The sequence below is a fragment of the Anabrus simplex genome, chromosome 13, assembly GCF_040414725.1.
Source record: "Anabrus simplex isolate iqAnaSimp1 chromosome 13, ASM4041472v1, whole genome shotgun sequence".
NCBI classification, from domain to species: Eukaryota; Metazoa; Arthropoda; class Insecta; order Orthoptera; family Tettigoniidae; genus Anabrus; species Anabrus simplex.
The window spans coordinates 71,935,134-71,962,029 of NC_090277.1; the positions used below are offsets into that span (position 1 = coordinate 71,935,134).

Below are 26,896 nucleotides of genomic sequence, written 5' to 3' on the forward strand. Positions count from 1 at the left end.
CTTGTAAACAAAGTGGATAAATTTAGCAAACGCATTATAACAGCAAAATTTTGAAATAAACCATTAAAACGTAACACATGTTTAAGTGAATTACTAATTCATATCTACTTCTTTAAGAAAAGGTGCAGTCCAATAAAAGATGATAAACACAGTTTGTGGCATTTCACAGGTACAAGTGTAGGGTTTCCGGATATTGATTCTAAACCTCTCAAAATATTCCACCTTCTGACAGAAACTGTGTTAAAATATGATTATGTGTTAATCTACTTTTCAGCGTATCCTATATCTTCGGAAGGAACAAATTCCTTGTAAGGTAACCTCTTGAGTTAGTTATCTATATATTATTCCGTATACATTTACAGTTCCTTTTTTTGAATGATATAAGGCAAATAACAATATATTGTAATTAATTACTATTGTCTTAATGTAAATACAAGCATTGTGTATAATTGCAATTACACTACTGTACAGCATTTAGAAATTCACTTATCATATGTAATCTGCAGTATAGGTACAGGAATCGTACGTAAATAATTCTCCTTCCTCACGTATTCCGTTATTGAAATCCCTGGGCACGCGTACGGTCAAACCACTCGAACTGCTTCGTACGTTTTCCATCTTCCTTATTTGTGTCTTTAATTGAATTTTCCTCCCCACTCTTTGAAGTAATAGTCACAATTTTCACCTATATTTTCAATTTGGCTTTTGCCGCAGTTAAATTTATTCGCTAAATCGCGTTGCGATCGTCCTTTTTCATGTCTTTATTCACGGAAATTCTTTCTTCTAGAGAAACAACGTGCACTATTCTCTTTGATTGATGACTTGCTCCCGATTTGAAGACAGAAAAATCACTAGTGCATTTCTTCAGATGTTAAAGAACAGTAGCTTATGACGTGATGCCACACGTTTGGAATGACGTACAGATAAGGGTTTAACACAAAGCAGCTGTATTTCTAGCGGCCTTGAGTCTGTATATGTCAGACGAGGGGGTGAATCTACAGTACCGTTATGGAAATTACAGGTGGTGCACGAAAAACCACTGGCACGACCATGTGCTTGTACGTGCGGTTTACCGTATTTAGGAGAAAATAGAATGAAGTGGATTGCAAGCTTGCGACTTGGAGCCAAAAGTGGTCGTCTTCAAGGGCCGACATTCGTGGTCGTCGGTCAAAAAAGAGAGGTCACCTTACAGAGGGAAGAGGAGTCATCTCGACAGATTTCACTGCCTGTATTATGACAACGCAGATCGAGTCTGGCAACAATGCGAGCGACAATGCGAGAGTGAGCAAAACAATAATGCTGACTAATTGTTGAGGCTCTTAGAAGAAGCTGGAAGCTCTAACAATGGATCAGACGTCCAGAATGATCTGGAAGTGGAAACTACCACAATATTCTGCAGACTAAACATGAGTGCATCAACTACAAGTGAACGCAAGCAGTTACGAGCTGTTCGCGAGTTCGCGGAGTTCAAACAAACCTTGCTCACTTAGTTTTGAACTGTTGTAGAACAACACTGTGCTGTGAGAAGGTGTGCGGGGAACGGGACTTCCACTGTCCGTCTACGTGTTAACAATGTGAGTAAAAAGTGTGTTCACTAGAAAATTCAAGACGTGAGTTAACTTACGAATCTTATGATTAACTGTAAATAGTAGTTCAATAAATTTAGTGGTCAATGAAACAGACTTATCTCTCTGTGTCAAACCACCAGAGTATGTATATGGAAGGCAACACTGGACCAAGCTGTATATTGCCTGTGTAAAAATGGAAACATCCTACTTGTTCGAACGTTATTGTTAGACCCCTGAGTTTTAGGCTACAATATGTTAGAATGCAGATTAATTAGGTTATTAAAAAGTGTCGCCTAGCCTGCTCTACCATAACGTAGTTAGGGTGACATTAATTCTAGGGATTCCTATGGGCTTTAGCCCTAATGTTTATGCACAACTCATAGCATAACCGCTGTGCAGGGTAGACATATTTGTTACCCACTGCAGTAATTTTGCATTGCAACCTATTACTGCCTAAACTCCGGATACGTGTATTTCCTTCAGCACATTCAGTGATACTGTGTTTCTCACTCTTCTTAAATAGGAAGAGAGTTTAAGAGAGCAGCAAATTCCAAACCACTGTCAATCTTTCCGATAAAATTAAAAGAGAATTCCTAAAGGATGTTATTTTCTGTCATGTGTTTACAATTCAGTTACATATCTTCGGACGTCTCATCCATATCATAAAATCCTGTCAAGTGAAAAGGCATAATTATTACATGAAAAATTCTGCACGGATGGAAATACTTTTAGCCTTAAATCTCGGAAGAAGTATTCGCATTTACAGTGTGCTCTAATGAGAATATTGTGAACTGAAAGGCCAGACTTTTAAACTCAAGTATAACTTTCGTTGCAGTTCAAACATGCTCTGCTCTTTGAAATGTGATATCAAAAAGATTAATAAGAATATAGCGTTTCTTCGAGATCTGGCAATGCTTTAGAAATGGAGACTTTTAGCTTCAAAGATAAATTCGCTTTTCATCCACGAAAATATAATTTAATAAGATGCAATTCGTAACTCGTATAGAGTAGCAGTCAAAATCTTTACAAAATTGCTGTCTCGTATATCACACACACATACAAACACAATTAAAAGATGTAACGAAATGTTAAAGAGTTGTTTCTTGTCAAATAAAGCGTAAAATGCAATCTTTTCCACGATTTAACAGGTCTCATAGTCTACTGTACGATGCCGTAGGAATAATAATAATAAAAATCGGGTCAGAGACAGCGCCGGTATTTATTGAGTAGGTTAACTATCATAGTTTCATTCGTTCCAATCCCGACGTTTACGGGTGGGCCAGCACCTGGTAACAAGAAAGAGAATTCTGCCTTCATATCCCGAGCAAGTTCTAAAGTAAGCCTAAGTTCTCTGCCAATAATACATGAGCGTGTAATTGAAGTATAATAATATGTGAATGTTTATACTGATAATGGCGTATTGTTATTTCGGTTAATCCCAAGTAAAATGGAAATAAATAAACTGACAATCGTTAATGGAATGTAGAACTGAAGGCAGTGGATGGTTTAGGACGTCAGTAGGCAGTTTCTGTGGAAATAGTGGAAGGAAATGTGGCAAAGTCCCACGCTCATCGAAAGTCCAGAGGAAGGATGTGAATCTAACAACTATCTCCTGGGGCTCGTCCAATAAATTCCTGACTGAGAGGAAGCAAATGAAAATGACTCTAGCGAGTGGATTAGAGATGACGGCCATCAGTTACATACAGATTAAGACATTCTGGTTATGGTGGAGTAAGATCCTAGGGTTCACGAGGATGAGAATAATTACAAAGCAGATTGCCTTAATCTAAATTAACCCTTCAAAATCTCTTAAAGGCAATGGCCTCCAGCAGAGGCAGGGACTTCACTGGGTTGTTCTAGTTAGGCGAGAATTCCGAAAGAGTGAGAAGTCACCTTGTTGTGCACTTTTCTTGCCTGTTAGTAATTCTTGTTGTTGTAGCTGTACTTATAACAAGTGATACCTATTCATCCTCTCTGTCGTGTCCTCTTGTTCATCTATCTAAGGACTTACAAAATTCTATATTAAAATAAGTTCCAAATTTCAAATTGCTATATGTTTGGACAGAAATGAACATAAATACTTCAAAATATTGAGCGTGATTTAATAGAATCTGATGATGTTCTTTTAGGAGCGAAACATGTCATTCCTTATTTAATAGTGCGTATTTTAATCTCTTGTTTAATAATGCGTTATGTTATTGTGAACTTGTGTATTCCACAGACTGAAAAGCTTTCAGGCTACATTTAAACAGACTTTAGTGAGACTCCAGTGCATTGTTATTAAATAATGATAAGAGTGAACTAATAATAGTTATTTGGGCCACGGTTGCTGAGTGAGCAGGTTCTAATCTCGGTTAATGCAAGAGGGATTCTTGAAATGAACGGTCAGCCATTAGGTACGGATTCTTCCTAAAACTGGAGATCCCTGCCTATGATGATGAAATCAACAGTTGCGTAAATCTATAACCTTACTTGATTCATTATTTTGATTGTGTGAGGAACGAATACGATACAGGACGTTGCAGATCAGGGTGAGGCTGATGTATAAAAGAAATGTCGAAGAAGATGAAACACCATCATCAGTCACTACTGATCTGCATTTAGGGCAGTCGCCCAGGTGTTGTTGCTTTCCTAGCCTTTTCTTAAATGATTTCAAAGAAATTGGAAATTTATTGTACATTTCCCTTCGTAAGTTATTCCAATCCCTAACTCCCCTTCCTATAAACAAATATTTGCCCCAATTTGTCCTCTTGAATTCCAACTTTATCTTCATATTCTGATCTTTCCTACTTTTAAAGACACCACTCAAACTTATTCGTCTACTGATGTCATTTCACGCCATCTCTCCGCTGACAGTTCGGAACATACCACTTAGTCGAGCAACTCGTCTCCTTCCTCCCAAGTCTTCCCAGCCCAAACTTTGCAACATTTTTGTAACGCAAGTCTTTTGTCGGAAATCATAAGAACTAATCTAGCTGCTTGTCTTTAGACTTTTTCCAGTTCTTGAATCAGGTAATCCTGGTGAGGGTCCCATATACTGGAACCATACTCTAATTGGGGTCTTACCAGAGACTTACATGCCCTTCATTTACAACTACTCTCATGACCATGTGCAGAGACCTGTATACTTCATTTACAATCCATTTATGTGATAACACCAATGACGATCTTTGGTTACATTAACATCTACTGTAGGTACTTACTGTGATCCCCATAAGGAACTTTCACCCCATCAACGCAGTAATTAAAACTGAGAGAACTTTTCCTATTCGAATCACTGAACACTGAAGATACTTTGTTGATGGAATACATTGCTAGCATATTAACTGATCTGTAGCGTATTAGGGTGAAATATCCTCACAAAAAATACTCTAAATCACGAGTGATATGAATGTTCTCTGAATTAGTTTCTCGATCACTCACCCCATGGCGCTGAGATAGTGACGGCCCTTTATGGCGTTGATGATGGCGGTGCCATTCCAGGGATTTTCTCCAGCGTCCATGACGTCCAGGAGTGCTCGGGCATACAGGTGGACGGCGTCGTACAGGTAGGCAGCCTCGGCGCGGATCTACAACAGTAGAGAGTGGACACACCTTACCACTTGAAATGCTGCTGGCAAAAGTACAAAGCTTACATGAAAAGTGGGAAGTCATTTATTTATTTATTCATCCCTTTGAATGTACGCAGTAGACTCAAAACAGTATCTTCTTTTCTGCGCTGTCATAACACCGTGAGCGAGCAGTCTCAAAGTAAGAAGTCCACTGTCTACCAGAAGGTGGAAGTAAGCGCCCTATTGGTATAACCGCCATCAATCGGAGACAAAAGGAGCAGAAATCATTGACCCTATGATAAGGTTTGAAGACTCAGACGACGTAGATAACGAAAAACAGGACATATATGCACCAACAGTACCCTACGTCCAGAGAGCCTACAGCGTCAGGAGCAGACTGCTAGAGGGACCATCCCCAGGAATTTCGTCGAATGGCCGCACTCGTACAGACTGGGCAGAAATATTCAAGACAAAATAGTTCCAACGATTATAAAATTCTGGGTGGCAATAATGCGGAACCAGTTGTATAGAAAATATAGTATTTAATATCCTTCAGGCAGCATAAAGATGTTGATATTCATCAGCACCTTTATATTTCTTTTCGAAAATTCAATATTTTTTTCAAATAACTTGTGAGCTTCTCTGTGCCCTTCGGCAGAAACCCATCGGTGCCAGAATACAAGAATGAACATATGTAATATAATTACAAAATAAAATGTAATGAAAGTAAAGAGAAGGAAGACGAATGAAAAGAATAAAACACATATACAGGGAAAATGATATGAAAATCAATTATATGAAAATACGGGGAATAAGACAAAGATATACCTAAAGTTTTAAGCAACTACAATAATAAATACCTTAAGAAGCACTGATTATTGAAAAAAGTCTGGATTTATAAATTAGAAACAGAGGCCTTTAAACGTGTATTAATGAGAATGTGAGTTTCTAAAAATAAATCTACTCCTGCAGCAAATGTGTTGTAAAAACGTAGCATGGCGAATTCAAGTTATGCCATGTTCTGGATTAGAATGCAATATTGTACCTACTACTCAGTAAAAATCGTATCAATCAATATTTTTAAAGCTATGGGGAACTCCTTATAGGACGAAGATAGACCACAAGGAGTAACAGCTCTTATCTGAGTTATAAACTGAGGTACTTGCAGTTTATCTCTTTCAATTCACAACTGATATTCCTTGAAGGCAAAACAAAGACAAGTTTTGCTTGAAAATATGTCCCTGGAGTGTCTTGGTCGCCTTCCAGACCTATTTCTCGGATTTTGAAAATAATCTCTCAGCTGAGTTTGCGATGCCAATAATTCTAACGCTAATGTAAACGAAAAAAAACAAAACAGTGCAGTTCCTCTAATAGAGCAAAATTAGTACCGTTATGTTGGAAGATATTAACGCTCGACAGAAGTACTAAAGCCCGATTCCATGGCTGAATGGTCAGCGTCGAAGCCTTCTGTTCGAAGCCTTTTCAGAAGTACTAAAATTCGATTATGGACCGCTTGGTAGCCTTACCGAAAATTAAAAATGAATTCCGATATATCTAAGAGTTTATGAGTTTTTTGGTGAACATTTGTATACTGAAATTAAGTCATCTAGGACTAAGTTTCTGGCAACTCGGACTCTCCGAAAACTATAAAAGTAGGTCAATAATAATTACGTTTTATCCCTGTCAGATCGTAGAAGGATACTCTACCATTAATATTAAGCGATAAGCATCTTTCCGACTACGCCGAACAGTCACTATTTCGCACAGATAAAAGCTACTGTCAAGAATATCTGTGCTTTTAAGAAATTTTAAATGGTAGGCTACCAACTCACACTGAACTGTGCATCATTATTATTATCATTATTATTATTATTATTATTATTATTATTATTATTATTATTATCACGTGGGCAATTGATCCAGCTTCCGATATGAGAGTTAAATATGGGAGGAATAGGGTCCAAGAATAGATTCAGAAACGAAACATTATGTCAGGAGAAAAGAGGGAAAGTAATAATAACAATAATAATAATTTAGTATTATGCCTGTGAAACTACATCTCTAGGAGGGCACTCTAAAGATAATCTAATTGGAAAGCAAGAATGACAAATTCTTAGGAAAATATATGGTCCCAGTCTCGTAAATGGCACATGGAATAAATAAAAAGAAAATTACAGACCTGTACAGAGCAACAGATAAGTTTACTGATGCTTTGCGTAGGAGACACTTGAAATCTGTACAATGGACAATAACAGATTTGCTAAAAATCTTTCACAATTTGTTTTACGTCGCACCAACACAGACAGGTCTCATGGCCACGACGGGACAGAAAATGCCTAGGAGAGGGACAGCCCAAGCATTTACCTGGTGTGTAAATGGGAAACCACGGAAAACCATCTTCAGGGTTGCCGACCGTGGGGTTCGAACCCACTATCTCCCGAACACTGCATACTGGCCGCACTGTAGCCATCGAGCTCGCTTGCCCCGTCATCTCTGTCTGTATGTATGTATGTATGTATGTATGTATGTATGTATGTATGTACGCGCATCACGAGAAAATGGCTAAAGAGAATTTAATGAAAACTGGTATGTAAAGTCTAAGAACGGGGCACTAAAGTCTGGGCTATAAATAATTGTATTCAGGCCGAGTGAAATGGTAGTTTAGGGGAAGGCCTAAATTTTAATTCTAAAATATCTATGTTATTAGTGGTCCTATCGAAAAAACTAAATAACTGAAGTTATTTATAGAATTAGATTTTCGATCATTTATGTGTTATACAGTTTTACCGTTCGGACTACGGGATTCTTCAATTTAGACTTTTCTTGCTTGGTCCATATCAACGCCGAGCATTGGTAACATGGGAGTACTGTGCAATAGTGTTAACTGGCGATGGTTGTAAAACAGTACATATCGACGAGGAAAGTTGTGAAAATCATTATAAAAAGTGAGAAAGAAATGATGGCACGAGGGAAGAAGGAAGGACTGCCTTTACATTAGATGTCCCACAGCGTAGGAAGAATGCGAAGGCCGACAATATCGAAAGCTCATAAAACTGATCAAAAATAACATTACATTGACCATTGTTGTTTTGCGTGCTGCGCCTCGAGTAAAACAACCTGCCTGAATATCGGCGGAGAGTAGCTGAGAACTTTGCACAAGTTCTATGATTGTTCCGGTGTAGAAAGTTAGGAGCAGACTTGCACCGTCCGCTCCTATTCCTCTGTGTTAGTCTTTTCTATTTTTATTTAATTGACCTTTGTTGGAACAACATTTGGTCATCCTCGACGTACAAGAGACACACACAAAAATATCAATAGTCAATGCAAAGTACATATAAGAATGAAAACCAAATCGTCCACAGTCTTCAAGTAGAGGACAGTACACTGAATCTCTCTTCCGGAAGAAGAAGGGGAGACACTGGCAACAATGCCAAGAGCACAAACTCAAATTCTTATATCCGCGGTTCTCAAAAAGTCCATCACATTGTTTCCACCGTGCAACACCAATGCAGCGCTGGTCGGTTCAGATAAAAAAGCGCCTTCGAGAAGCCTCATAAAGACGACGTTAAACAAAATCTAGTTGAGATCTCCATGCTCCGCATACTGACATGGACAGCGCGGTGAAGCCACAACTCGTATGCGATGGAGATGATTGAGGCGCATTCGGATAACTGAAACCGTTCGACCTCGTGACTTACGAGGGATGTTGTGTTGTACGGGAGCATAAACTCTACCTTTATACAGTTAAGATGTTTCCCATTCCGTACCTCACTTTGTTAGTCAGTATTCTAGCTCAAGGCATGTCTGTCCTCAAAGTAGAATGCGCGATCAAAGGAACAGTACTCCCACCACTTGTTGTTCAAGTGTTCGACGTGTCAATGGGCCGCCTCGTGCCTCACAGGACAAAGTGTTACTACTACAGAACTCATCTCGTAGAGCTCTGTCCTGATTCACATCACCACTACTGGAGCGAATTTCCATTTGAATTCTAGCGCGTCGCGAAACATTAGTTAATGCAAACTTTGCTGTTTTACATATATCATGGATGTATTTTTGGGTGTAGAAGACGAGAGCTTAAGTACTTATTCTTTGGTGGTTCCCCTCTTAGTAGCCTCTTACAAACAATGCATCCTTTGACTCAACCAACAGTGGAGATAAAGAGTGCCGATTATTGAAATAAAAATGAGTGTGTTCATGAGTTGTGAAAAAATCAAGACACTGTATACGCAATACAAATAAGTAGCTTGTACCCGCAGCTTCGCCCGCGTTTATTAATTCAACCGTTAGATGTTTTCAAAACACTTATTTAAAAGCAAAAAACATGTCTGTTAACACACATACGAGGGCAAGTAAAGAAGTATCTGCAATCAATTTTTATAATTTATTAAAAAATGACTACACACTTTTCATTGGTATCATTTTCAACATAGTCACCCTGCTCTTCATTGCACATGGTGCATCCTTTCACAAGCTTTCTGATGTCCGTTCTAAAAAAAGGTGTTTAGTTGCGCAGCACTTCTTCCTTCGCCTGTGATTGGAGCTCAATGGACAGCCTCTTAGAGTACTTTTAAGTTGACTAAACAGATGGCGAGATCGGGACTCTATACTCTGACGTTTCCTCCCTGGTTTGATGTGTTCATCTCCAGTGATGGTCCGCTACACAAACGTCTCACCTTCGTCAGCATGACGGTCCGTTATGTGCTGACAGATCTGCACTTCATTGAGTTGTTTTGCAACCCATCTTGAACAGACTTTGTGAAATGGGACAGCACATGGTCGATACTAACCATAATTTCATTAATATGAACCAATACATGAAAATCCCAAAGTTATACAAAAAGGCCCGGTGCTCAATATTACGGAAAACTGCTTTATCCATCTGGAATAGTTTTTCAATCCTAACTTCAATCTAAATGAAATTTCAGAGAAATCAAACATTTTATTTGACGTTTTAATTCGTGTCTTTAGTAATCATATCTCAGATAAAAAGAATTCTTTCTTTTATAATCTCTTTAAATTCCCCTCTCAGCAGCAGTCTTTCTTACCTCATCCTTCAGCCCCACCTTAGACACCCTTTTTCTCCTTTTCCCCTCCCTCCCCCTTCTTTAACCCCTGCCCTCATCTCCCTATTTACTATTTTCTTTACATTGCCTGCTTCCTCCAGCAAGTTCTACATCAGACATTAGAGGCGAGTCTCATAAATAATTTTCTCCTTTTTAATTTATTTTCTGTATGTTTATTCATTCCTAATTCTCGATATCATTTCCAGATTTACTTCTTTGCCTGAGGTCCTAAGACAACACAAAGACATCATATTACGACAAGAAGATCATAACCATAATTTTTGTTCTTATATATATATTTTAATGTTATAATTATTCCTACAACATTGTCTTTGTCTGTTATACATGTTTGGCTCAAGATGGCCACTAAGTGGCTGAAACTAGTCCCATCACTGATGTAATATTATTTACTTGATATATTGTATTGAAAAAGTGGACCCTCTTATCAATTTATTTCTTATAAGACTTTGCGAAAGTCGAGTCTATTATGCATGATTTCATATGCAGAACCATGGCTAATGTGCATATGGTTTGACTGTTATTCAGGATCATATCACGCACTTGTTCACGGCTGCAGATCCTTCGTCATCCTTCACGCTCGTGCGACCCCTTTCGAACTGTTCAGTCCAACGGTAAAATCTTTGCATTGTCCCCGTGTTGTGCTGAAAGTTTTCTATGTATTTCTGCTCTTGTTGCACCATCAGGCCACAAAAAACGGATTAGGAGCGCTGTTCTTCCTTGGTGCAAACAGAGCGGCGGTGCCATCTAGCGGCTGGTGAGCGCACAATACTTATTGACTAGCCTACGTAAATTGCACGTTATTTTAAATTATATTGTTACTTTCAATCCTTGAGATACCGGGTTGGTGTATGCTACAAATAATATTAAAACAATATAAAAGACCAGATTGTATAACAAACAAACTAATTTTTCCGGATAAACTGTATTGTGTCCTTCCATTTGGAGCTGATGTCTAGTGTGTTTGCCTTTCCACTCTCGATCAACCTACGAACAGCTGAGCACGGGATGAGCACTATTTCCGAACAACTACAACTTTAAGCCCTTGTCCTTGTGCCTTGTTGTTGCATATAGCGAAACTCAAAGAAACTGTATATCCCAAGGGATATCTCAGGAATGAATACTGCTGTACATCGTCCGCGGCATGATGGTGTCTTCAGTAACATTCAGCATCACTTTCTTGACTGAGAGTCGTGTTCCATTGCAGAGGGAAGGAGGATTCACATTCATGACAAGGATAATCGGTGCCACAAACTTCACCTCCAGGATGTTCGAGGGTACTCCAGGTGACTCCAAATTGTTCAAAAGCTCTGTTTTGTAGTTAAGACTCATCTGTACCACATGTCGTGTCGATAGACTTGTACATTTGTAGAACCTCGGATAATTATTGTTGACCTTCAAAGCCATACGTGAATGAAATTAATATCGGCTAAATATTAAGCTTTACCCATAAAATAAATTATTAAAATGATAAAAAGTAATACAATAATTAATGACGGCATGTCTTGCCCTGTATAAAGATTACGCCTCTGTTAACAGTTTCAGGTCTCTGCTGGCCGTCGTACACATACACACAAACAGTTCGGTATATTACCTACTGAATATGGCTCCTCGTGTCGGGGATCGAAAATGGCTTCCTAAACCACGGATCCTTGACTTGCATTACCTATCTTATATACGTTGCCTAGCGACAGTGAATCTATGCATTTTAATCCTGGTGACGGCACGATTGATTGCCATATTCCCACACACGTTTTCCACCGGTTTTTACATTCGTAACTGATCAACGAAACTTTTTCTTGTTGCTTGTTGTTTAAAGGGGCCTACCATCGAGGTCATCGGCCCAACGAAACTTTTTAAGGAATGCAAATTTTTTCCTGTACTGCTGAGACGATTTGGGAGATTTTAGTACAAGCAGCACCTTTTAACTCCCTCTGGTTTAAGAGCTTGACTTTTGTGAAACATACAAGTTAGCGTTTAATGTACGATATAAGAGGACAGCTCTGGGAAGCTGAGCAGAGGGAAAACGCATATCACACGCCCGAACTTTTTCGGCTAGGTGGCCATCACCTTTAATCGCCCACTCAGTCGGCCCAATATAAACACAAACAGGCAGACGCCTATCCTCATCATGACCTACTGCCTCATCCCTGGCGTGGTACTCCACATTCCCGAAGACCACATATATGTAGACCTCCTAGCAGACGACGTTCCAGTTCTCAACGCCTTCAGACTACAGGACGGCTACACCGCAGCACCATCTACTCACGTTTTAGTCCACCTAGAAGAAGAAGAAGCCCAACGCCGCCTGTTCACCACCGGAGCAAACATCCATAATAAAACCTACGCAGTGGTGCCAACCCCCCATGCATCCTGAAACAAATAAAAGCCGACCCTTATCTCATCCCCATCATCCAGGTGCCCCCATCGCCCCTACCAACCTTACCCACCTTCTGAAAAACAACAACAACAACAACAACAACTACTACTACCCTCACAACCATAACTCCGTCAACTTGTACCCCCTCCCCAGACATATTCACCACCGTCACAACTTCCCACCCATCCCCAGTAATGTCATCATCCTACCTGATATCATCATCCCAGCAGACCCCAGCCACCCCACCACTGCAATTTCGGCCGGACGCTGCAGTCTCACCACCAGCAAACCAACAACAGACGCCCCCACCAGCCGTCTTCAGCTGCGTACTACGTGGGATATCTCCAGAAGTCACCGAGCAAGACATAATCCAAGAACTACGGAAAACTGGAGTCAATGTACTTAGAGCCATAAGAATTTACAACAGCCATGGACCTACTTTCATGATGCGCCTCCAGATGCCCAGTAAAGAAGACGCCCAGCACCTCATCAGTACCGGCGCACAAGTCTCTGGTCGTCGCCATCGAGTAGAGCCCTCCCACTCCCCACCCCTACCCCTACGAAACCGCCAACCATCAAACAATTCACACCGCCGCCCCCAGCCAACCCTCCCCTGTGTTCCCCCATATCCACAACAAACTCCGTTCCCTCTCCCAACTGGACCCATCCCTCTACCTCTCCAAACATACGACCTTCTTCGCCTCCTCATTCTATCTCTCCATAACATCACCACCGCCCTCCAGTTCCTAACCTCCCATAGCTACCCCGGACCCTACTTCCGACCGACTTAGGCACATCATACTCATCATTAAGAATTGTATCACCTCATCCATCACTCTGAATTGTAAAACTCGCTAAAATATCAAAAAAAGTCTTCTATACAAGCACTTGGACAAGACGCAAATCCTCTCCCATCTCCTACTTCTTCAAGTCCTTATCCACCTACTTCTTCCCTCACATTTCCCCAACCTGCCCGCATCTCTTGGCCAGAGAGAGGGCGACACCCTCTAGGTGGCCCGCCTCACCCTGAATGAAAGCATTTGATCGATAGATAGATAGATACGATATAAGATACCAACTTCGTCTTTCTTTCTTAATCCGTGTACCCTTCAGGACTCAGCGCGAGATCTCACCTCTACGTCTTCAACGGCAGTGTGCTTGAGCGTGAGACGTTTGGTCGGGGATACTACTGGAGAGGAGGATCAGTACTTCACCATCAATAAAGACGATATCTTACCGAACACCTAGTCATGATGGCAGAGATATTAGCTAAAATCCTCTACCAGGCTGGGTACTGAACCCATTACTTTCTGAACCAAAGACACTTTATGTGGCAATAGAATGTGATAGAGCAGACGATGACCTCTCCCGTGCTGGAGCGCCCACAAGGAGCTGCACTGTGCATTACAGCCTCGTGGCGCTCTCCAACATCTGTCGTCCGCCCGAATATAAACAGCAGAGTGCGGCCAGCGAAAAATAAGAAATATTAGATCCTGAAAGCTCCCGCTCTTTATAACACGTCATAAAAGTAGAGTCTCTTTGAGTCTCATATTGCTTTAACAAATGAAGTGCGAAAAGCGAACAAATAGTCCGTGTTTAATATTCAGCGAGTTTGTTTTTGTTCTACATATTTATATTCTGCATTAATATCTTCTAGAACGACCCACGGAGGTCTGACGTCAAGTACCGAGGTTCCATAACAGGTAGTGATGATCTTCCTGCCAGATGTAAACAGTTAGTACTGCTGCGGGCAGATCCTATACCATGAGCAATCCCTGTCCCGGATATCATCAATATCTGGGTCACTATTTCCGTATATTTCAGTCGCCAAGGAGCAAACAAACATTACGTAGTGAGTTGAATTTCACTGTACCTCCAGTATCTATAAGAAGATGGTAGGTTCGAACCCGACCGTCAGTATTGATAGAATTTGTGCTGCACTCGCTTAAGTGCGGCCACTATCCAGTATTTGGGAGATAGTTGCTTCGAATCCCACTGTCGGTAGCCCTGAAGGTGGTTTTTCCGTGCTTTCCCATTTTCACACCGGGCAAGTGCTGGGGAAGTACCTTAATTAAGGCCACGGCCGCTTCCTCCCCACTCCTAGGCCTTTCCTCTTCCATCGTCGCCAAAAGACCTAGCTGTGTTGATGTGACATAAAGCAACTTGTTTTTTCTTACGAACGGAATATGCCATTGTGGTAAAAAAAATTAACTTATTGCTTTCTACAGGACTTTCAACCCAATAACAGCAGCACTGTTTGTGGTAGAAAGTGAAATTACAAATAATTATTACCTAATATTACATAGCCTAATAGGCTATAATTAATCTCTACTGTCATTGTGGGCTTTATACTGAGGATGCGCTGTTTTAATACTTATTTTATTTACTACAATAGCACTTTTACAGAGCACGTTAAGTCCTTGCTATGTTCCTTCTTCCTCTCCGCCCCCTTAATGTCAATGTTTGCCTCTTTGAGATCATTTAATGTCTGTGCTGGTTCTACTTTAAGCTTTGTGATTTCTGTTAAAAATTTGTTTCGTCAATCTGTCATTATTTATCCAGTTCAAACGTGTGAGAAACTACCATCTTATTTTATGCATGTTGTATCCTGTAAGCTCCATGCGTCCGCACATTTGCTTATTAGATCGTGGCGTGTTATATTCTGCTTCTGTTGTCCTTACAATCAGTCTTCTTTATACGTTCATAATTTTGCTTGTTTCACCTCTCTGCATTCATTTCAGTGTTTCGGCTTCATAGAGAGACTCACTGTTTCATTCTGGTGTCCCATGACAATGCTTTTCTTTTGTATACACTTCTAGTTCATCTTCCTTACTCTCACCTCCAAACGGTGTACTTTATGTTTATCCATTCACCTAAAAATTGAAAGGAGTTGACTTTTTATTTTGTCTTGATTTATCATAATTTCATAGCTATAATCTTTAACGTTTGTTGTAAATTCTGTCTTAGGGAAGGAGATTTGAAAACCTATGTTCCCTGCTTGCTCTAAGTTTCCTATTTGTATTTTGACGTTCTCTGGTGTGTCCGTAATCGAGGCAATGTCATCCGCTAAAACCAGTTTAATGCCTTTCGTGTTAGATTTTCTCCACTCTCTAATCACTTTCTCCATACCACAATTAGAAAGTAAAGGTGACAACCCACTTCCCTCCATAACTCCTGTGTTTACTGCAAAATTTTGGAGAATTCCCCATCGAATCTGACTTTAGATGAGGTCACAATTACATCCACATACAACTAGTTTATATAGAAAGTTAGGAGAAGAGGGTAATGAAAGACTTGGAGAACAGCACCGTCCACGCGTTGGGTTTGTCTGTATTGTAGCTGTAGGAATGTAGAAGGCGCGATTAAAACGCCATGACTTGGTCAGGAATCGAGCCTGAGTTCCGCACTCCGGTCCGGTAGGAACATCTATATAATGAATCGGAGAACTGTAGAACGATAATAATATCATTCCCATTCACTGTGACGAAGAAGGCGCTGTCATACTGTATTTATTTATTTATCGTGTCAGAAGTACAAAGTAAGAGAGACAAAAATTAAACCAAAAAATTTTAAACATTGGTTGACCAAAAATTGGCCACGACAAGCGCATTTGGAGTTGCTCTCATTAGATCTTTAATGGTACAAGTGGCTGGAGAAGATGGACACAGTAGAAGATGTTCGTTAGTCTGCTTAGTACCACACTTGCAGTAAACTGTCATACTGTATGACCACACGACACGCTATAGACAGATCAGTGAATCATGCAAACATTCGTACAGACATGTATTGCAGGATGGACAGCTCATTTGGGTACATTATTTACCCCCACAGTCAGCCTTATAAAATTACTGAATGTTAGAACAGTAACGTTGAGTGCACACGTACAGCGAATGCTTTACGTCGCACCGACACAGATAGGTGGGACAGGAAAGAGCTAGGAGTGGGAAGGAAACATCTGTGGCCTTAATTAAGGTACAGCCCTACCATTCTGACGTATAGCAAATGGCATATAATCAAGGCATAACAAAGCTAATAAAGTGAACTCACAGTTGAGATTAACGGTATTCTTAAAAAAGGAAGTCAGCTCTTGGATGTCGCTGACCTTTTAGACCAAATCAGTACGGCTGTGAAAACTGGATGGACTCAGTTATAAACTGCAGGTAGTCTAACTTTCAGAATGCCCGGCTCCTTAACATGATACTAGCAAACAACAAACGCTACTCAAATATGTATGATACAGTATTTCCAGGCAAGTTTATTTCTTTTCGGCTGGGAAAGCCACAAAATCATAACTGTCCTTCATGTTGAAGTGAGTCTTATACTGAAATTTTAACCCACTGCTACGTGGTGCCTATTTCCTCTTTTGTTACTTGTAATGTAACTGGTAGTTGTAAGTACCTACAGTTCAAAGGCATTCTGTGCTCGCTTTATTTCTCTTTGACAAGTAGGTTTGTTTTTCTGATCATCACACTTTGTGTTGTCTTATGTACCACAGTAAGAAAGACCAGTTTTCAACGAGAGGACTGATGGTGCTGCGATGATGTGTGGCCTATTACAAGTACCATATCACAATGGGCTATTTCGATTTGTTGGAGTTTAAAAATATTTATTTTTTGTCATCCGTGATGCGTATTAAAACACGCAAATTGCTCAAAACGTATTTTTTCTTTTCCTCAAATTTCAGGCCTCAAAGGGTTAAGGTGCGTATTGACATGAATGTATCTTAAGAGCTGCGAGTAATACCAAGTGTAACGAAATAGTGTGACGGATGTGTAACCATAGCAACCGTGCAGGTTGTGGTGTAAAGTACTGTAACCATAGCAACCGTACAGGCTGTGATGTAAAGTATTGTTACCTAGCAATCATGCAGGCTGTGATGTAAGGTACTGTTACCTAGCAATCGTGCAGGCTGTGATGTAAAGTATTGTTACCTAGCAATCGTGCAGGCTGTGATGTAAGGTATTGTTAGCTAGCAACCATGCAGGCTGTGATGTAAGCTATTGTTACCTAGCAATAGTGCAGGCTGTGATGTAAAGTATTGTTACCTAGCAATCGTGCAGACTGTGATGTAAAGTATTGTTACCTAGCAATCGTGCAGGCTGTGATGTAAGGTATTGTTACCTAGCAATCGTGCAGGCTGTGATGTAAGGTATTGTTACCTAGCAACCGTGCAGGCTGTGATGTAAGGTATTGTTACCTAGCAATCGTGCAGGCTATGTCTTATGGCTGGCGGTCATCTGTAACTAGGAGGACCGAGAGACATGTCTATGATCATTTGATTTTCACACAGGGGAATTCGACATTTTTCTTTCTACTTAAGCCTCGATGTAATGGGTAAGAGATTGAAAAGGTAATCTTCAGTCTTCTTCTTCTTCTTCCCCTATTGCAACCGCTTTTCCAACTCGTGTGGGTTGCGGGTGCGAACTGAGTCGCACAGGTGGATTTGGCCCTGTTTTTCCGCTGGACGCCCTTCCTGTCGCCGACCCTATATGGAGGGATGGAATCACTACTGCGTTTTGCTGTGGTGGTTGGTAGTGTGGTATGTTGTCTGAATATGATGAGGAGAGTGTTGGGACGGACGCATACACCCTGTCCCCGAGCCAGAAGAATTAATCAAAAGCGATTAAAATCCCCGACCCTGCCGGGAATCGAACACGGGACGCTCTAAACCAAAGGCCAGTACGCTGACCATTCAGCCAACGAGTCGGACGAAAGGTCTTGCGCGAATTTCTCAGATATGCCCGAAGTGATTTTGCTGTGTTTGTGTTGTTGTTTATAATTCAATAGGATATCGGGAGAGCATATAATTTAACTGGTGCTTTTTATCTAAACTTTGGCTATTTCATTTCGATTGCACCTCTTTCGCACCCCTCTCACTACTTGTAGCCGCCAAGATTGAGTGTATCTAGGTCCGATACACTGGATGACGGCAGAATTAAGTAATATGTCTGATTGATTTCTAGCTAAACAGTCAAATATGGTGGGGCTGTGTCAAAAAATACACCCAAATTATTCAAACGTATTTAATAATAATTTTAACCAGGGAAAAGGAGCTTCATGGGCTGTCGACGGCGGAATTCGAACCCACCACCTCTGGAATACAAGGCGATGGTCAAGTTAATGTGGTTGAGTGGGCATTTTTACCTGTACAGCATTCAGCCGCTATTGTCGATATTCAACACTCGATCGAGTATTTGCACTCCGAAGCACGCTTTAAGCTCCTTCAGTGATAAGTGGACAAGGCAACTAAAGTGTAGTTTCACTGGAGGCGCAAATTGAATTCTGCCTCCGAACACAATGACTGTCCTTTGTTCTGACGAGATTCCGCTCATTGTCCACACAGACATACTAATGTTTTCTCTTTGTGTATTCAACACATTGCGCTCTTAAGTCCAGTGAATGACGCCGCCTTTTATTCATTCTCATTAATTATACTTGCTGAAATTTACGAACAAATAATTACGGCCACATTGATTATACATAAATTTCACTGAAAGAATGTTAACGAATGTTCGGCCCAATGGCCGATGTACATGCAACGTACAGCTATACCACCCACCACAGTAACAGGCAATAGTGAGCACACACATCCGCATAGGCTAGGCGTCAGGAAGAGCATATGACCGAAATAATGGGCAAAAACCACTCCTACCCCGTACTGTATGTTTCTCAATCATGGCCAACCATCAATACTTCACATTACAGTCTGCAAGATTATATCGACCATGTGTACTCTAGCGCCCCTCTTTGATAATATGTCTCTCAGTCATGGCCATCCATTAGTACTTCACATTAGAGCCTGCACGGTTGCTAGGTAACATCATGCCACATATTGCCATAAGACATATTTATGTTAAATAAAATAACATTAGGAAAACCTTAGGATGCATATTCCCTCAGCATAGTAGAACAGTACGTGAAGTAGGAACACAGCCAGTGTACTGTGCTCGCATTAGAAGTGAGATCTTGGAAGACGACATTATCTTTAACTCGCTTACTATCCAGACAGACTCTGCTATACAGCTGTGGAAGCTGGGAAAGCAGACCCCATTTAAAAAAGGTAGGAATAACTAAGGTGGATACTTCGATGAAGAGATCATGGATAATTGAGGAAGAAGCGATTATGGTTATACTCACTTTCTAATAGTTTAAAGACAAGAAGATTAGAACGAGTTGCTAACGGAGGATTTTCCAAACGCTTATTTGATGCACACACGCTTGCAGACCGAACAGTGTAAGGCATTAGCGTCTATAACGAAAATGTACTCAAGTTCGAAGACTGGAATTTGTTTCAAAAGTTTCCATGCTTGTGTTAAAAAATGGCTTTGTTTTGAACAGAGACCAGAGAAATTTAAAGGGTCGAATTTTGATCAGCGGATCTTGAAGCAGACGCGGAATATGAACATTCATGAGGAAAAAGATAGTTATCAATGTTGCAAGTTTACATTTTATAAACGAATCATTCTGTTCTCTGCCTTCTAAACGATTTAAGAACTTCCATTCGGAAGTTTTCAAGCTGATACACATGAATTCTTCGCCTGCAGTTCTGCATCGCCTAGAGCAGCGCGACGCACAACTTGAAACACATTTTATGTTCGGAAATCACAAGAGTACAAAATGTCCCTGCAAGAGGGAGTTCCATATAGTAGTGAAATAAGATAAGATAAGATAAGATAAGATAAGATACGATAAGATAAGATAAGATATCTATCAATCAATCAATCAATACTGATCTGTATTTAGGGCAGTCGTCTACGTGGCAGATTCCCTATCTGTTGTTTTCGTAGCCTTTTCTTAAATGATTGCAAAGAAATTGGAAATTTATTGAACATCTCGCTTTGTAAGTTATTCCAATCCCTAACTCCCCTTCCTATAAACGAATATTTGCCCCAGTTTGTCCTTTTGAATTCCAACTTTATCTTCATATTGAGACCTTTCCTTTCTTTCAGAAATATTTCCCATTGTAGTAGAAAAACTTCGAAAATCATATGAGTGTCACATGCAACTAAGTTATCTTTCCAATTTTCCTCACATCATCATCATCATCCATACATTTTCTCTAACCCCCTAGTCTCTAAACCAAACCACATCCTATGGCGGAACAGCCTTCAAGGGCTGTGGTCTTCCAAGCGACCGCTGTTCAACCCAGATTACGAGGTGTCGTGTGATCAGCACGACGACTCCTCCCGGCCTCTATACTTGGCTTTGTAGACAGTCTCTAAACGCTTAGCGTCGCAGTGAGAAGAAACATTTGCCTGGTGTGAAAATAGAAAAGCTCGGAAAACCACCCTCGAGACTACCGGTTGTGGGGTTCAAGCCCGGCATCTGCCGAATGGAAGCGCCACCGCCACAGTAAACTCTATGTACCCCGCCCCCTCCACACCGTAGTAGAAAAGGATGTAGCATCAATACGACTTTAAAGCTCCGTGGTTTGTTTTCTCCGCTTCTCTCAGAGCCAGAACAACAAGCCGACGCCAATCGATCTTGATGCTGACGAACGAGAAGAGACAGCGAACCAATTACAGCGTCTAACTGTTTCACAAATTAGGCGTCTGACAAGTTAGCCAACTTAACCTGTTAGAATGAACTGTGCGCATACAGAGCGTCGGGCTCTACAATTACACAAATTTACACACGGAAAATGAACTTCTCAACTCTAACACAAGTTTGACCGTTTCGTGCTGGGTTATAAATAGATGGGATGCAGTACAGGCTATTTCACAAGTTTTGCTTCGAGTATGCAGCTCCCACCACAAAGAAATACTTGCTAGCCATTGAAGTCATTCACGTGATACATGTGGCGACCACAGGGCCCGGAGTTTTAGGCACAGTCGTTAAGGCGTGGTTGGCGGATTGGAATCGCATTTCACCATCAAAACCTTTACCAGCGGTCAATCAACCTCTGGTCCACATTACGGCAGTCGCCCAGGTGGCAAATTTTCTACCTGTTGTTTACCTGCTCCTTTCTTAAATAATTGCAAAGGATTTGGAAATTGATTTAACATCTTCCTTGGTAAATTATTCACGTCCCTAATTCCTCTTCCCATAAACGAACATTCCAATCATTGTGTCTTTCCTACGTTTAAAATCACCAGGCAGGGTAGGGGAGCTGGTGGTGTACAATTTATAATCAACAGATTGCGTTCCAGAAGCCTGGATTCGATTAAATTCAATTCAGTTCAGTCCCAAATATCTCCGCTGAGTTCATATCGAGTGAGTGCATATGGTGCTGTTGATGGTGATTTGTACGTTGGATGGGGACGTTAAGCCTTGAGAAGTACGCTTGGCGTTAACCGACGGGCATCGGCGTTCACTCTCTCCTTTCCTATCATATATCGCCTCGTTCATTTCATCCCATTAACTCCTCTGATGAGGCTGACATCAGGTCGTAAAACTCGCTACTGTGATTAATTTCATTTCATACTCGATCCAATATGGGACAAGGATTGGACATAAATAAAAAGGCTGGAATGCAAATTAACTGAAGCGAGTCACAGGTATACACTAGCCTGCACATCCGTTATGCTATGAGTTTTGCATAAACATAACGCGTACGGTTTACCAGAACTCCTAAAGTTTATGTTACTCTTGCTAGGGACACTTCCTAATAACGAAATTAGTTTGCATCGTAACCTGCTACTGCCTAAGTATTCGAGGTCTCGGTAGTTATTCAGTTGCCTCCATTACTGTATCGGATCGGCTTGAGGAATTGCTAGTTTGTGTGCTTATTGGGACACACTCACACATATACACAGCTCCTAATCTCAGCAGACGGGATTAAATTCCCTCACCCATTCGGGAATGGAAACCAGAATCCTCTGAACTGAACGTTTCGATGCTGAGTATTCAACTAGGAAGCTGGATTTACAGAAGATGTGCTCGACAAAATACTGCTGTTCGGAGGGTTGTGGGACATCTCCTGTTGCAAGAGAGTGGAAGAAACACAGAGTATTGTTTGTTATAAGCAGGCGTTTTATTGTAACTGAGAGTTAGAGCTCGAACACTTGCTGCCTCCCTTGTATTTCTTGTTTGTGTAAGACAGGACTGTGAGCTCTCGCTAAATCCCCTGTAAACAGACCACTTTTAGAAGTAAACACGACGACTTCCACTCTGTATTATTTTATTGGTATATTTCTCTTCATCTCCTACAAATTTCCTCGCGATGTTGAAGGCGATGTTTTGCTGTAGACTGCTCAGGGAGAAACAGAGATGAAGACATGAATTGAAGGCAGATTCGTTCGTTTAATGCATCCATCAAGGGCAAGCATTTAAGGCACCGAGCATACAAAATTAATCAGTTTTAACGATATTCTCGCCAATCTTTGAAACGTATTATCATTAGTTCTTTATCTCTTGGATTCTTGATGATGATGATGATGATTGTTGTTTAACGGGCCCTAACATCTAGGTCATCAGTAGTCGGGCAATGTATGTTCTAGATCACTGTGTCAGCATGTTTGTGCTGATTCAGCATCCGAAATCATTAACCCCTAGTAGTGAACCTATGCGGGTTCTGACCTGAGGGGCCTAACCTAGCTTTTATGGCAGATGCCCTTCACGACATCATATTTTGCATAAGAGAGCACTTCACAGCGCCATCTTGGTGGTGCCTAACCTACTTTTACGGCCAGCTACCCTTGCCGACGCCATCTTGGAGGGGCTTAACCTCAAAGGACCTAGTTTTACGGGCGGACGCCCTTCCCGACACCATCTTTGAGGAGCCCAACCTACATTTTACGGCCAGATGCCCTTCACGTCGCCATCTTGGAGGGGCTTAACCTCACAGGGCCTAGTTTTACGGGCAGATGCCCTTCCCGACGCCACCTTTGAGGGACCTAACCTAAATTATACGGCCAGATGCCCTTCACGTCGCCAGCTTGGAGGGCTTAACCTCACAGGGCCTAGTTTTTCGGCCATATGCCCCTCCCGACGCCACTTTGCCTTATGCCCTACCCGACACCATCTTAGAGGAGCCTTACCTTACAGCGCATAGTTTTACGGCCAGATGCCTTTCCCAACACCATCTTAGAAGAGCCTTACCTTACATCGCATAGTTTTACGCCAGATGCCCTTCCCGACACAATCTTAGAGGAGCCTTACCTCACAGGACCTAGTTTTACGGCCAGATGCCCTTCACGACGCCGTCTTGCCAGATACCCTACCCGACACCATTTTGGAGGAGCCTAACCTTTAGGTGCATAGTTTTACGGCCAGATGTCCTTCACGACGCCATCTTGGAGGGGCCTAACTACACACGGCGCAGTTTTACGGTCAGATGCCATTCCCGTCGCCATTTTGATCCACACACCAGAGGGGATCACACATGGCCTAACTTAGTTTTATGGCTAGATGCCCTTCCCGACGCCGTCTTGGAAGGTGTCTAACTACACAGAGCACAGTTTTACGTTCAGATGACCTTCCCATCGCCATTTTGATCCTCCCATGAGAGGGGACACATAGGTCTAACCTAGATTTTTACGGACAGTTGCCCTTCCCGACACCATCTTCGAGGGGCCTAACCTTACAGAGCCTAGTCTTACGGTCAGATGCCCTTCCCGTCTGCATTTTGAAGAGCCTAACTACATAGTCACCATCTTGGGTGCAGTTTACGGACAGATGCCCTTCCCGTCACTATTTTGAGGGGCCTAACTACAGAGTTGCCATCTTGGGCCCAGTTTTACGGTCGGATGGCCATCCCGTCGCCATTGTGGAGGGCTCTCCTGACGATTAGCATCGAGAGGTCTGCTTAAGGCATTACGTCTCCATCCGACAGACACACAACGTGATGTCATAGCGAGAGTGAATTGAAATGCGGACTGGTGCAGGTCACAGAATGACAAATGCCAAGGCTTTACGTCTACATCCGAAGGACTACTTTGTTGCGCACCTGTGCCATCGAGAGCACTGCTCAGCTCGAATGCGTGTCCAAGAATTCAACCCGGGCCTCTACAGGTAGCAGGCCGTGGCCTTAAGTTAGGTACAATCCCGGCATTTTAAATATTGTTTGAAGAATGGCCTGGCTAGGAATCGAACCCAGGCCGCGAACTAGCCCTGAGCTTGCTCAGCTCGAATGTGTCTCCGGGAATCGAACCCGGGCCTCTATAGGTAGCAGGCCCTGGCCTTAATTTGGGTACCATTCCGGTATTTGCCTAGAAGAGAAGCGGGAAACCACTGAAAAACTACTTCGCGGACAGTTGTAAAGCCACAACGCTGACCATTTTAGCGGAATAATAATAATAATAATAATAATAATAATAATAATAATAATAATAATAATAATAATAATGATAATAGTCGGGCAGTGTGTTACAGTTCCCCCCAGCATTTTTGAATGACGAGCTACGTCCCGTGGTATGTAAATGCGGTTAAATACAACATTCTAGTATATAGAAGAACATCTGCAGGGCGGATGAATTCTGTCACCTCGCCTTCTCCGAAACCCCGTCAAATGTAGATTGTGTAACAAAAACGCCAATAACACAGAATAATTCAAATCCCCCCGCCCCCGACTTGGTAGGCGAATCGAACCCCTGAATCATCTGTAGCCTCATCGCTGACTATTCAGCTGAGGAATATTAATTGATTAGTTTTATTCGTACACGTGGATAGTCAGACGGTAAGGCAAGCTTACGTTTGCAATTCACATGCTAGCGGATGTGGGGCTGTACAAACGTTCGAACTGTGTTTTGTTCACGGCGATGTTATATCTAGAGATATGGCGATAAAAATAATAATGAAAAATCCACGGCCTGTTTCCAGTCATTCGACTGTGTCAGGGATGGAATGCATGAAGCCCCCATCTAGTGGCGAGGAGATATGATGTGTTCTATGAACGATTTTTTGCACTTCACAAATCTTAATTTCTTTATGAATCCGTCTATTTCTGCCTGCATGGTAATCAATAGTTAAGGTGTTAAGTCTGCATGGTCGTGGGGTTGGCTAGCAAGTGCTGGGGGGGGGGGGTGGAGGGGGGCAGTTGAATGATCAGCGTTGTCATCTAGCAAATGCAGTGATTGTATCACACAGCCCGTGAATTATTATTAATCTCCGACTACTTAGTAAATGAACAGCGAATGAACAGTGTTGTGATCTTCGGTTCACCCTTGGTTACTATTATCGCACATACCACTATCATTTTATATTGTCATTGCCAAGAATCGAACTCCGCGAACCCCCTCCTTAATGAATTTCAGACTTTCGTGTTGGAGGATACAACTGGGGTGAAGGACCAATACATCACCCAGGCGGCTCTACCTGTTACGGAAAACAAATGGGTAACGAACCCGGGTCTCTGGAAGTGGCAGATAATCGCGCTACCCACAATAATACAGAGGCGGACCCACCCTATCTTATCTGCTATGTTTTTTATAACGGTATACACACACTGTGCATACTCCAAAAAGATGTTATAGGGGGTTGGCGTAAACCTAAGTTTAAAGACGATGCATTGAGAATGGATTCGTTGTACAATTTTTACTGAATGAGAAAACGAATTATCTCGGATCGAGCGATATACACCACACAGCCTGTCTCTGTTCATCAAGTTGTGTATGAACATTGTCTAGATTACATATCATTTAGACTGTACAAACGAATTAAATAGAAACTGTTAATTTTAGATTTTATTAGGCTGTAATGAAATGATGGAGTCCATATAACGTCCCACGGTTGCAAGTAGCTGCTGCAGTTTGCCAGCAGAGTGAAATTTAATCCCCGCTTCCTCTTCCTTTACTACAGGGGTATACAATCATGAGAAATTAATCGCAGTGTGCGCTCTCTAACATGAGAGCACACACGGTATCCCCTGCCTGTCGTAAGAGGCGGCTAAAAGGGACACCCATGGGCTCACAACTTGGAACACTTACGGTACCTCTGTCTATTGTAACAGGAGACTAAAAAGGAGGGGCATCTAGGGACTCTCAGCCTTGTGAGCTGGGAGCTGGTATCCCCAGCCTGTCGTAAGAGACGAATTTTATTTATTTATTTATTTATTTATTTATTTATTTATTTATTTATTTATTTATTTATTTATTTATTTATTTATTTGTACAAACAATCATCCCCCCATGACACTCAGGATTGTATTCAAATATTACGTGTTGATGTGAAATGTCATTCAAACTAGGTTTCGAGGGTACGATGTGACGTGGGAAAAGTAAGTCTTGGCCAAACATTCAGGAGCAATTCTTCACACGTAGGAGAACAGGGTCATGCATTGTTCTACACAGGAGACTTGCACTGATGCCTCAAGGGCTCACAAACACACGCCGAGACTCAAACTCACGACCCACCGCCAGGCACCTAACATAACACAAT

General features: G+C 41.5%; 1 protein-coding gene across 1 annotated transcript in view; it reads right to left on the minus strand.

Annotated features, from left to right (window-relative positions):
- The window catches only part of LOC136885014 (guanylate cyclase 32E), a 355,176-nt gene that overhangs the window by 88,172 nt on the left and 240,108 nt on the right, over window positions 1-26,896 (minus strand). The window contains exon 8 of the mRNA XM_068230059.1: window positions 4,992-5,137. Coding sequence (XP_068086160.1) covers window positions 4,992-5,137 — 146 coding nt within the window. The remainder of the gene's footprint in view (window positions 1-4,991; window positions 5,138-26,896) is intronic.